Raw genomic sequence first — 12586 nt, forward strand, 5'->3', positions numbered from 1 at the left:
CCATCAGGTTCAGCAGGAGCAGCAGGGAGAGGTCCTGCAGGTGGTGCGGCAGGGGGCGGGCTGGCAGCAGGGGGGGCGGCAGCAGGGCGCCTGCACCAGGATGGGCTGGCAGCAGGTGGAGGCCCAGCAACAGGGTCGGCACACCACGGCCGTGCAGGACGTGGGGCAGCAGGTGATGGGGCGGCAGCAGCCCTCCTGCAGGCCACAAGGGTCACAGCAGACAGGGCGGCGGCAGGGCTCGCAGATGGGGCGCGTGCAGTGGGGCACGCAGGTCACGGGGCGGCACACGGTGGTCTGGCAGGACACGGGGCGGCAGCAGCAGGGGTCGCGGCTGCAGCAGGGCTGGCAGCAGCTTTCTCCGCAGATGGAGCCACAGCAGGAGCCGGTCATGGTGGAGGTGGGTCTGGACTGAGTGGGGCTGGTGGCAGAAGTGAGAGTTTTCAGATGTGAATGTCTCCCCTCCAAGCTGGGGCCCTTATATACCCTGGGCAGATGCTATGTCCCCAGGACACGTGGTCATTTTTTGGTTAATATCTGGCCAATTAAGTGAGGATTTAGCATTGAGTAATGGTGCTTAGGGTTACACTTCAGCTCATGCATGTCCATGCATGTGCACCACAAATATTTCTTCATTTTTTCATATTGTTTATTCCCATCAAATGGAAACATTGGATTCAATTACAATGAATTTGCCTTTAAAATATTCTTAACTCATAAAAGAGAAAAGTATGTGTTTTTGAAACCAATGGTATCTAATTACACTGCCTTTTGGCCCTAAAGTTAGTTTTGTTCCTGGATGCCAAGACTTATAATTAACACCCCAGCACTGATTTGTTTTATTTCTCCCCAGGTGCATGACAGAGACAGGGTAATAGCCACACTCTAATGCAGAGAACGATCCTCTGCCCCCAGGAGTCTCTTCCCACAGCTCCACAGAAAGGCAGGTGTGTTTTGTTCATCTAAAGAGTGGCCACTTGGTCCTCGGATCCCTGCTCCCCAGCTGGTTGCCCTTCCGGGCAGAGCCTGGGCTCTGTGCCCTAGAATGCCCTCTGCAGCCTTCCCAGTCAAACTCAACCAACCCCTTGAGCTTCAAGGGGGAGGTTTTGTGTGGTTTTCATGGGGGAGTTAGTTCCATTTTTGTTTTGACACCATGGAAAACATCACAGATATGAGTCTGTCAAATTCGTTTTCTCTATTTCTTCGTCCCAAGGTCCCCCTCCCTTGGCTCCTTTTATAATATTAGTTGATTTTCACTGTATAGATGAAATAATTCTCTGAGATAATGTGGCTAAAATTATATTATAATGACTTCTAAGCAGTCATATTATAATTGGGTAGAAGGATAATATTTGTTTACAGAGAGCCTTTTTATTTATGACTAACATTCTATGGATATTTTAGGCCTCCACGGTCCTTTGAACTAACTAATTAGTCCTTTGGACTAATACTAATGTCTTGTATCATAATTTTACAAGGAATCTTGTTTTTTCTTTTTTAACTTGGCCCTACTGGCAGCTTACACCCATTTCCCTCTAAGAACTCTTTGTCATAATTCCCTCACGACATCTGGCTTCATTCATTTGACAGGTGGTTGCCTTTTTCCTCTCCACTGGGTATGGACATTTAGTTACCATTTATTGGTAGGTTCCAGGGATTGTGATAGGTATACTTTATCTGTCTTATCAGGTTAACCTCATAATAGTCAACTGAGTTAGGTATTATTATATCCACTTGATAGAGGAAGAGTCTGAAGCCTAGACTGGTTAACTAATTTGCTGAAGATTACATAGCTTCTAAATGACAGAATCTGGATTCAACCCAAGTATTCAACCCAAGTTCAGCCCTTGAGCTTGGGTTTTAATGAATATGCTTACAAAACAGAATGGAATTCTCCTTTTACTTAACATGAATAATTTCTCTTTATATACCCAGAAAAGCTTAATTTTAGCTATAAACCTAGAAATTTATTAAGCTATGTCCTCCAGAAAGTTAATTAGAATAAAACCAATGCCAATACAGATACTTGAGCATTCTCCAGTTTTTCTATCAGCTTGTCTTTTCATACTGAGTGGTGTATGAAGCTGATTTCTTATTGCCACCATAGTTGAGTTAGTCAGTTATTGCGGCAGACCAAACAACTATAAATGCTCGTAACACACAATAACAAACACTTATTTCATGGTCACGTGTCTGCAGCTTTTGGCTGTGACACTGGTCTTGGCTTCAGGCTATCTTCAGAATCTTTAGAATCTTTAGAATCTTTAGAATTTCTTTCTAAATTACAGTTGCCAGATTTAGGAAATAAAATTAAAGGTCCCCAGTTGTGTGTGTGTGTGTGTGTGTGTCTCATATAGCATAAAAATCTTCCAATTTACAATAGGGTGTGGGATTAGAAACATTAAATTTTACCAAAATGAAATTTATCAATCTTTTCTTTTTGATTTTTCTTTTTCATGTCTTAAGATGTACTCACTGACCTGAGTTCTATATGTTTTACTCTTATCATTCTTTTAATAGTTCTACAATTCTTACAATTCATCTCTTTGGACTTTTTTAAGCATTGTAAGAGGGGAATGGTTTTTCCTCCACATTACCATACCCAATGACATCTATTCAGTTTTCTCTAATCTTTCCACAATTTGTGATACCTGCTTTCCAAATTGTAGGATTCCATATAAATTTGGGTCTGTTTCAGGGTGATAAGATTATATCTCATTGCACATTACTATACCAAGATCACTTCATCTCAAATAGAGCCTTATAGTAAGTTTCAGTGTCTGAGGGGGAACATCCCTCTACCTACCTTTTTCAACATCCCCTTCACTAATATTAGATCTTCCTTTTCTATATGCATTTTAGAAACCACTTATCATATTGTTTAAAAAGAACTCATTGGAACTTTTGTCAGAATGGCACTGAAATTGTGGCTTCAACTAGGAGGAATTCACAGATTTACTATATTAAATCTTCTGAATAATAGAGAATCAATTCTTCATTTACAGGTAAATTTTCTAAGAACATTTTGAATTTTTTCTTCACAGACATTGCACAATTTTGTTAGCCTTATTTTGAGGCTGTTTAAAATATTTGTACTATGTGGCCTCCCCTCGTGGCGCAGCAGTTGTGCGCTGGGCTGCGGGGTTGCCTGCAGCCTCTGCAGTGCCGCTTCATTCCCCGGCGGCTGGCGAGGGTCCCACAAACAAAACAAAACAAAACAAAACAAAACAACAACAAAAAAAAATTGTACTGTGAATGAAATTAAAATTTCTGATTTACTGTTGTAGATAATAAGAAATTTGTTGGGTTTTTTCTTTGTTATTATTCTACATAGTGACTCTTCAAAATGCTCTTTTTTAGTATGCTAGTAGGTTTTCTTGGGTTGCCTGTGTTGATAAAAGTGTTGTTTACAAATATCAACAATTTTATCTTTTTTTTTTCAGTAACACTTTTAAAATCACTTTGCATTATTTAGGACTTCAAATGATATCAAATGACAATTCTTGTAATTTTTTTAATAGCAATATACCTGAAGTTTGTTAATAGCAATACATCTAAAGTTTGTTGTGAAGTTTTGGTAATAGCATTTAGTTCTAATTTGCTTAGAGTTTTTAAAATAGTTCATGGCAGTTGTGGTGGTTAATTTTATTTGTCAACTTTGAGGCATAGAAAGTTTGGACATTTGGTCAAAATTTATTTTTAAAACCCCTAAACATGCTCTACATTTAAGAATATTAAAACTACCAGGTCTATATTGAGTCGGGAAACTTTCCTATTTTTCTGTTCTTTTCCTTATTTTGAACAGGAAGCAACAACCTTTAACTTTTAGTAAACTTCTTAAGTCAATACAGGTCTGGCATTTTTAATGTCAATAAATGTGGAGGGACGATTTTAAATCATAAGTTTAGTTTCTTGATGATTATTGGTTTATTTATGTTTTTTTATCTTATGGAATTAATTTGGTTAATTAATTTTTTTGAAATAGCTGACAGAATTTTCAAGTGTATTGGTGTAAACTTATACATGGTATTCTAATTGGCTTTTAAAAATCTCTACTCTCTTTGTAGCTGACTATACCTCTTCTCAGAGTATTATTTGCAGTTTTTCATTCACTCTTCTTTCTTTTTGATCAGCTTTGCCAGACTTTTTCGATTCATTTTTTGTCTTTATTGTGTTTACATAATTGATTTTATTAAACATTTCACTTTTTATCTTTTTGCATTGATAGACTTAATTTTAAACTTTTCATTTTAAAATATCTTATTACTAATTTTCTCATTATAACCTTCCTTCTACATTGAGTTTATTGATTGATGAAGAGAGGCTGGAGGTGCAATAGATGGAGAAATCTCAAAACATTATCCCAAAGCATGATTTCTGGTATAAAAACTGTAACACCAGCCTGATCCAACCACACAGAGAAAGTATAAGCTTTCACTTTTTCAATCCAATGAATAGAAAGGTTTTAAATATGCAGAACCTCCAATACTAGAGTTTACAAGCTCTCCTATGACTTCAGGACTTGTGATATCCTGACAATACTCCTAAGTCTTTCTTGTCAGATATAAAGTCTATTTCATGCTATTGGATTCTGTCTTGATTCAAATAAACTAAGGCAGATTCTGGATGAGTTGTCTAATAAGGGAATTATATGATTACAAGAAGGTGTCATAACTCTATGATTAACATCTTGGCAACAATTCTCTAAAGACATCTGGAGAAACATGAAGCAGACTGGTGAAGTTGGGGCAAATAATCTTATACCAGTCAGTGCAGTGCCTTCGGGCAGTTCAGAGCCTGGTAAGTGGCTAACTGCACTTAGCAAAGGGTCAGCAGCAGAGGCTTATGCCAGAGGGTCCTGTAATAAAAATTGTAGTGTGCTTTCAAAGTTCACATTTTCAAATTCAAATGCTGACACCATTCCTGAAGATTCTTATTCTGATAGGCATCCCAGCTGAGAACTAATCAAGACTACAAACTAATTCTAATTAAGAGATCCTTAAAAAGAGAAAATGAGGGGCCTCCCTGGTGGCACAAGGCATTAAGCACAGCACTGTGAGACAATCCACAGCCTCTGCAGCATCCTGGCCATACAGGGAGCTACCCATATGGTGCAGCAGACCTCTCTTGTCTCTCCCGCTGCTCCCCTCAGCAGTGTATTTCAGTCAATCTGCCTGTTCTGCTCCCCACTCTGTCTCTGGTGAACACTCTCACGCCCCGCACCTCTGGCCTGTACCCCAGCTCTTGTATGCATGAATAAATCAAATCCTTTAAAAAAAAGCAAGAGAGAAAATGAGTTCTAAAATCCCAGTCTTCCAGGGTCAATAGATGCTAGAATGTTAAGTGAGAAAATGATGAGGAAACCCTGACAGACGACAAGCCAATGATATTAAGGGGGCTTCATATGTCAAGGGTGTAAAGTGTTTTAATTAAGATTTAAGGATAGAAAGTAAATCTGTCCCAATTGAGGGTATTACATCACACACATGCATACATACACATATGCCATTTCATTCTAATATCTTAAATTATCTGTATTTAATATTGTATTTAATTTTGAAGTGATTTCAACATGGACTGTTCTTCCTGCCTCACAGTGTAAAGTAGAATCGCCTATGTAAATGATCATGAAAACACTAGGGAATGATGCCAGTGGGTTCTTATATGCAAAAAAGTTTAGTAGACAGCAGAGAAGCAATAAAACAGAAGAAACTGAGTCCAGGAGGAAGTAGAGTGTAAGTGGACCCCCAAGACTTAGGATTTCAAATCAGGGGTACTTAGAGGCTGCAGGTGATGTCTACCTGGTTGGGGAAGTCTCACCTACGGCCCCAAAGTGACATGAGAGAATGAGAAGTAGGAGGGTTGGGCTAATTTCTTAGCTAATGGATTGCACATTAGTTCATATTTGGTGCCATTATCAGAAGGAAAAAAAACACCAAGGGAGAGAGCTTAAGCTGGACCACAATGTGTTCCTGAGTCAGTGGTACAGTGCGGGCTCCCTGGAATCATGGTGCCGAATGATATCAACCAAACTGTTGTGTCCTAAGGGAGCACTAACAATTGGGGTCTACCTCTGAGGATAGAGAGGCAAAAGCTATGGTGGTCATGGGGGAGGGGGCTCAGCAGCAGGGAGAAGCACAGCACGTAGGGTGGGAGCAGGTGGAGATAACACAGGTGGGTTGATAGCAGGTGGTTTGGCAGCACACCTGGCCACAGATGGGGTGCAGTCAGCACCAGGGCTGGCAGCAGCTGGAGCCACAGCAGCTAGAGCTGGAGCCACAGCAGGGGCAGCAGCAGGTCGTGCAGCAGGTGGTCGTGCAGCAGGTGGGCTGGCAGCAAGGGGCGCAGCAGGTCCCCTGGGAGCAGCCCTGGCCACAGCCCTGCTCAGAGCAGACAGAGCCACAGCAGGAGTTGACCATGGTGTAGAGGGTGGAGGTTCTGGGAGGGTTTCCAGGAGAGTGAGGTTCAGGAGTTTCGGACTCTTTGGCTCAACCCCCCTTTTTTACCTGGCTGAAGGGCTGCTATCACCATGTCATTATTTCCTTGTTATTATTTACCCCACTGAAAAATGTAATCATTTAATGACATAGTTGTGCATTTGTAGGTAAGTACCCAAAATGCAAAGAATAAACTTTTCCTGGTGGGTTCCTGTGTTTGCAATTGAAAAACATCTCACATTTCTTTGTTGATAGACGTCACCTTTATTTCTGACTGCAACAGTGTCTTTTTTCAAAGCACAAAACTCTGAGACTGTTTTTGAATGGGACATTCCCTCTAATTTGTATGTGGCTCCCTGGAAATCACGGAGAGTGGTTCTGGCAATCCTAATACATCATGTTTGGGGGGTGGGTCAAAGATGAGGGGGAAATGTGTTGCTCTAGTGAAATGCGGGAGAGGAATTCAAATGAAAGATTGGGGGGGGTGTCCCGTCTATCAAGACGATGGCTGTCATCCTTGTGAGCATCTTGGGTAGTTAGGGAGATGGTTGAAATCCAAGGAAGTTTTAATCTTTTACCGTTTCAGGTCTTTTATCATCTGATTTGAAGCACTTATTATGACTCACTGTTTTTATTTATTTATTTATTTTTAAAGATTTATTTATTTATTTATACAAGCACTGGGTACAGTCAGAGCGCAGGAGGGTGAGAGAATTCACCAGAGCCAGAGCGGGGAGCAGAGCAGGCAGACTGACGAAGTGCACTGCTGAGGGGAGCAGCGGGCGGCAGGAAAGGTCTACGTACCATGTGGGACCCTCGCCAGTGGCCGGGGATCAAACTGGTGCTGCAGAGGCTGCAGGCAGCTTTGTAGCCCAGCACTCAACCACTGCGCCACCATGGGACGCCCATATGACTCACTGTTTTTAAACAGTAAAACCACGGTATTGCTATATGTCTTCCAGGGTAGGTATTAACAATGAGAAGTTTTTTTTTTTGTTTTTTTTTTTTGTTTTTTTTTTTTTGGTGGGACCCTCGCCGGCGGCCAGGGAATGAACCAGCGCTGCAGAGGCTGTGGGCAGCCCTGCTGCCCAGTGCTGAAAGGCTGCGCCACCAGGGGAGGCCCCAAGTATGAGAAGTTTTTTCATATGCCTGTTGGCCATTTGCATTTCCTCTTCAGAGAAGTTTCTTTTTAGCTCTTCTGCCCATTTTTTGACAGGATTATTTTCTTTGTTGTTGTTGAGTCTCATCAGCTCTTTGCAGATTTTTGTGATCAGTCCTTTATCATTAGTGTTGGGGGCAAAAATGTTCTCCCAGTCGGTGGGGTTTCTCTTTGTTTTTGTTACTGTCTCTTTTGCTGTGCAGAAGCTCTTTAATTTGATGTAGTCCCAGCTGTTTATCTTTGCCTTCACTATCACTGCTTTGGGTGATGTGTCTGTAAAGATGTCTTTGATGTACAAATCACGTAGTGTTTCGCCTATATTTCCTTCTATGTATTTTATGGTTTCAGTTCAACATCACTTGTAATCAGGGAAATGCAAATCAAAACTATAATGAGACACCATCTTACACCAGTGAGAATGGCACATATTAAAAAAACTAGCAACAACAAATGCTGGCGAGGGTGTGGAGAAAAAGGAACTCTCCTGCACTGATGGTGGGAGTGCAAACTGGTCCAACCACTATGGAGAGCTGTGTGGAGATTTCTGGACCTACTAAACATAGAGCTTCCATATGATCCAGCAATTCCACTCCTAGGTATTTACCCAAAGGACACAGAAACATCAATTCCAAAGAACACCTGCACCCCTATGTTTATAGCAGCACTGTTTATAATAGCTAAGCTTTGGAAACAGCCCAAATGCCCAAAAATAGATGAGTGGATCAAGAAGATGTGGTACATATACACCATGGAATACTACTCAGCATTTAAAAAAGATAAACACATGCAATGTGCAGCAACATGGATGGTGCTGGAAGGGATCATGCTCAGTGAAATAAGCCAGAAAGAAAAAGAAAAATACCGGATGGTCTCACTCATAGCAGGAATCTAGAAAACTTAAATAAGGGACCAGGAAAATGAATAACTGTAAGAAAGTGAAAATCAAAATCAACAAAAAACTATGAACCAGAGACAAGTTTTGGGGGATGGGGGGCAGGAGGGGAGGGACTGGAGTCAGAATGGGGGGGTTGAAATTGTATGGGGAATATAAAAATAAAATTTATTATTAATTTAAAAAAAAGAATGAGAAGTTTTGATTAGCCTTTTGTTAGTCAAACTTGCACAATGAATATTTCATATACTTGGGAGGTGATCCCAGGAAGCACAAGGGAGGGAGAAAAATAAGACAGGAGAGGGGGAAAAACCCGGGATATTGTGTTAATGAAGAGGTTCTCCTTGCGTGGGGTTGGGGACTGAGCCATAGGGACATGTCTGAGGCTGGAGGCCATTGGCTACCCTCATTATCTGCCTAGAAATTCCCAGAGTCAACCAAGTATTACCACTAACAGTGAGGTCAGATGCAAGGCAGACTTATAAAAACTGATAAATTTCTTAGACACTAGCAATAATCGTCCATAAAATGTAATGAAAAAAAAAATGTACTCACAATTATCAACAAAAAATATAATAATATGTGAATAAATTCACCAAGCAAAACACTTGGCCTACATTATAGGAAAGTATTAATATTTCCTGAAGGACATAAAATAATACTCGAATAAATGTTAGAACAAGAAATGTTCACCTAAAGCTTGGTTTATAAATAAATACATGTACTATAAATGTATTTAATAAGGATGAATGTCCATTTGTAACAATGGGTAAATGAATGAACGGAAAGTTACTGTTTTTATCATTTTCTTTTGTGTCACTTAACATCTTTTAAAGCATGTATTTGTGTATTAGAAAATATCTCAGAATAGAAAAAATGTGATTTATATAAAATCCATAATTTTCTCTATAGATTCAGTTAAATTTTTTTCTGCTATTATGTTTAGACTCCTGTTTCTCTTGCATTAAAAGATTAAAAGTACATCTCAGTCAATTATTCCAGCTCTCAAATTAGTTATGGTGAATTTTAGGTGGGTATTGAGACAGTTTGTGTTGGGGAAGTAGATACAGTGTGGAGATTAGCACATAGGAGATACACAGCAGTGCTCTCAGGATTAATGTCTGGGAAAGAGACGCGGGGAGGGGAGGAGAGATCTGGGGAGAGAGGAAGGCAGAGAAAGGAGCAGGTTTAAACATGGGACAAAGTAAGCTGAGATGTAGCCTTAGTGGGAGTCTCAGTACTGAGAATGACCTTGAAAAGGGGACCTGACCTTGTGCAAAAATCACAGCCTCTAGCAATACCCATGAACTATCACAGTCCTGCTTCATTCATCTGCACCACCTGCCTGGTCCTGAAGGTTGTCCTGCCACCAGATCAACCATCCCCTGACCTCTTCTCATTATGTAGAGAAAGGGGTCATTGCTCATGAGGCGCTAAACTAGCTATTGGTTATTTTATTGGTGGAAAAGGCCTGACAGGTAGTGTTTTAAAAGATCATTAATTGCGTTCACATCTTCTGAAACATCCCATCATTATATACATGACTTCAGTTTCACAATTACTCCCCATAAAGATTAGAAAATGATTAATTGCTTGAAGACTTAGAAGACTTTCCAGAAAAAAATCAGTAACAAATAGCATTTGGCTTCTGTTGGAAGTTGGTTAGTATGTGCTTTTTGTCCAACAGGTGTAGGTAAAATACAATGACCCAGGACTTAAAGATAAAACCTTTAAAAACTTTCAGTGGCAATAGAAAGATGTTTATTTTGCCATATGATTTGAACAAGACTTAAAATATGAACACAGAATTAATAAGACTGGGGTTGGCTAATGGGGCTCAGGTCAAGTCAAGTCTCCTGAGCACGCCACAGTTTATAAACACAGGATTTGCAATATGGGGAAGGAAATGATACAGATGGTGTATTCAAAGCAGAGATTCAGCTGCAAGAGGAATCATAGCATGTGGGTCAGGGACAGGTGAGATGATACAGGTGGGTTGATAGCAGGTGGGATAGCAGGACACCTGGCCACAGACTGGGCATAGGCAACAGCAAGTGAGTCAACAGCTGCAGCTGGAACCACAGCCACTGGAGCCACAGCAGGAGGGACGGCAGCAGCTGCAGATGCAGCATCTGGGCTGGCAGCCACTGGATCTGCAGCTGGAGCAGCAAAATAGAGATGCAAAAGTTTGGCTGGCAGCAACCTGAGCTGGAGACACAGCCAATGGAGCCATGGAAGGAGGGGTGGCAGCAGCTGGAGATGTAGTAGCTGGGGTTGCAGCAATTAGACATGCAGCAGTGGGGCTGGACCAGATGGAGTTGCAGCCACAGCCACTGGAACCACAGCAGGAGGGATGACAGCAGCTGAAAGAGCAGCAGCTGGACTGGCAGCAGCCAGCTAGATCCAAAGCTGGACAGCAGAAGCTGGAGGTGGAGCCACAGCCACTGGAGCCAGAGCAGGATGGGCGGCAGCAGCTTCAGATGCAACAGCTGGGCAGGCAGCACCTGGAACCACACCTGGGGTGGCAGCAGCTGGAGCAGGAGCTACAGCCTGGGGAGCCACAACAAGATGGGTGGCAGCAGCTGCAGATGGAACAGCTAGGGCAGCAGTAGCCAGAGCTAGAGCAACAGCCACTGGAGCCACAGCAAGATGGCTGGCAGCAGGTGGAGATGCAGCAGCTAGGCTGGCACAGCTGGACAAACAGATGGGGTGACAGCAGCTGGGGAAGCAGCATCTGGAGCTCGAGCCACAGCCACTGGAGCCACAGCAGGAGGGTTGGCAGCAGCTGCAGATGTAGCAGCTGGGCTGGCAGCAGCTGGAAACGCAGCTGGGGGACAGCAGCTGGACATGCAGCAGCTGGGGCAGCTGCAGATGGGCTGGCAGTACTGGCTTTTTTTTTTTTTTTTTTTTTTTTTTTTATCTTTTACCAGGCTAGTGCTTCATTCATGTATTTAGCACCCAGATGAATGCTGAGAGCAGATCTTAGGCTGAAAAAAATCTGCTCTGCTGTCAGAGGTTACAAACAAGTCATCCAAAATGCTTGGGAGAAAATGACAAGCAGCTTCTTAGGGAGAGATGGTCACCACGTGGAAGCAGGAATAGGTGGGTCCTTTGAACTGCGTTGTCAGGGAGGTGGCGAATGTTCCCATGAAGTTCTTCTCTGTATGTCTTACTGCATCTGTTCGGTTGAAACAGCTGTAATGCACAGACTCATGACTGCAATGGTAACAAATACAGTGGCATGAGCTGGCCTTTACATACGTGAATGATGATTGAATGTTCTTCCGAGGTAGGGCTGCTCAGGTAACATTTTTATCTGATTCGGCAGGACAACACACCCCAGGGAATGCACATAAAGGGAGTGCGATTCATATGCATTTTCTGTCTTTTTTTGTGTGAAAGAGGTATTTGTCTATGCATACAAGAGGTGGGGTCCAGTTGAGACTTGTGGGGCGTGAACACATTCACCAGACAGAGTGGGCAACACAGCAGGCGGATCTGCTGGGAATTGAATCCTCGTTGCAGAGGCTGTGGACAGCTCCACAGCGCGACCTCAACCCGCTGCGACACCAGGCAGGCCCAATTATTCTTTATTCTTTAGACATGGGGCTATTGAGGCTCAGACAGATGAAGTCATATCATCAATAAGGAAAGTAGTTTTTCCTAGAATATTCCAAGAAGGTATGAGGACTCATAATACTCTGCTGTTTTTCACAATGTTTCCTTCTTACTGATGTTATTTCTACCCAGTCAACTCATCCAGCACTTCCTCATCCTAAAATAGCCAGTCCCGATACCCATTCTTCTCTATTATTGTTCTCAACATCTACCACATTCAAAGTAAATCATTCCCGGGCCTCCCCGGTGGCGCAGCAGTTGAGCGCTGGGTTGCGAAACTGCGCGCGGCCTCTGCGCCGCCAGTTTGATCCCCGGCTGCTCCCCGGCCACCAGAGGAGGGTCCCACATGGCGCGCAGACCTCTCCTGCCGCCCGCTGCTCCCCTCAGCAGTGTACTTCGGTCCTTCTGCCTGCTCTGCTCCCCGCTCTGGCTCTGGTGAATTCTCTCACCCTCCCTCCCGCACTTCTGACTGTACCCAGTGCA

At 42.6% G+C, this 12586-nt stretch overlaps 1 protein-coding gene across 1 annotated transcript; it reads right to left on the reverse strand.

Moving 5' to 3' along the window:
• On the reverse strand, window positions 1–390 carry LOC311173280 (uncharacterized protein; the record flags this gene model as incomplete). Its single annotated transcript, XM_084237139.1, has 1 exon — window positions 1–390. One exon carries the CDS (start codon window positions 388–390, stop codon window positions 10–12), a length of 381 nt encoding a protein of 126 aa, XP_084093265.1. The 3' UTR covers window positions 1–9.
• Window positions 391–12586: the final 12196 nt, after the last annotated feature.

This window comes from Talpa europaea (assembly GCF_964194135.1).
Source record: "Talpa europaea genome assembly, chromosome: 7".
Classification (NCBI taxonomy): Eukaryota; Metazoa; Chordata; class Mammalia; order Eulipotyphla; family Talpidae; genus Talpa; species Talpa europaea.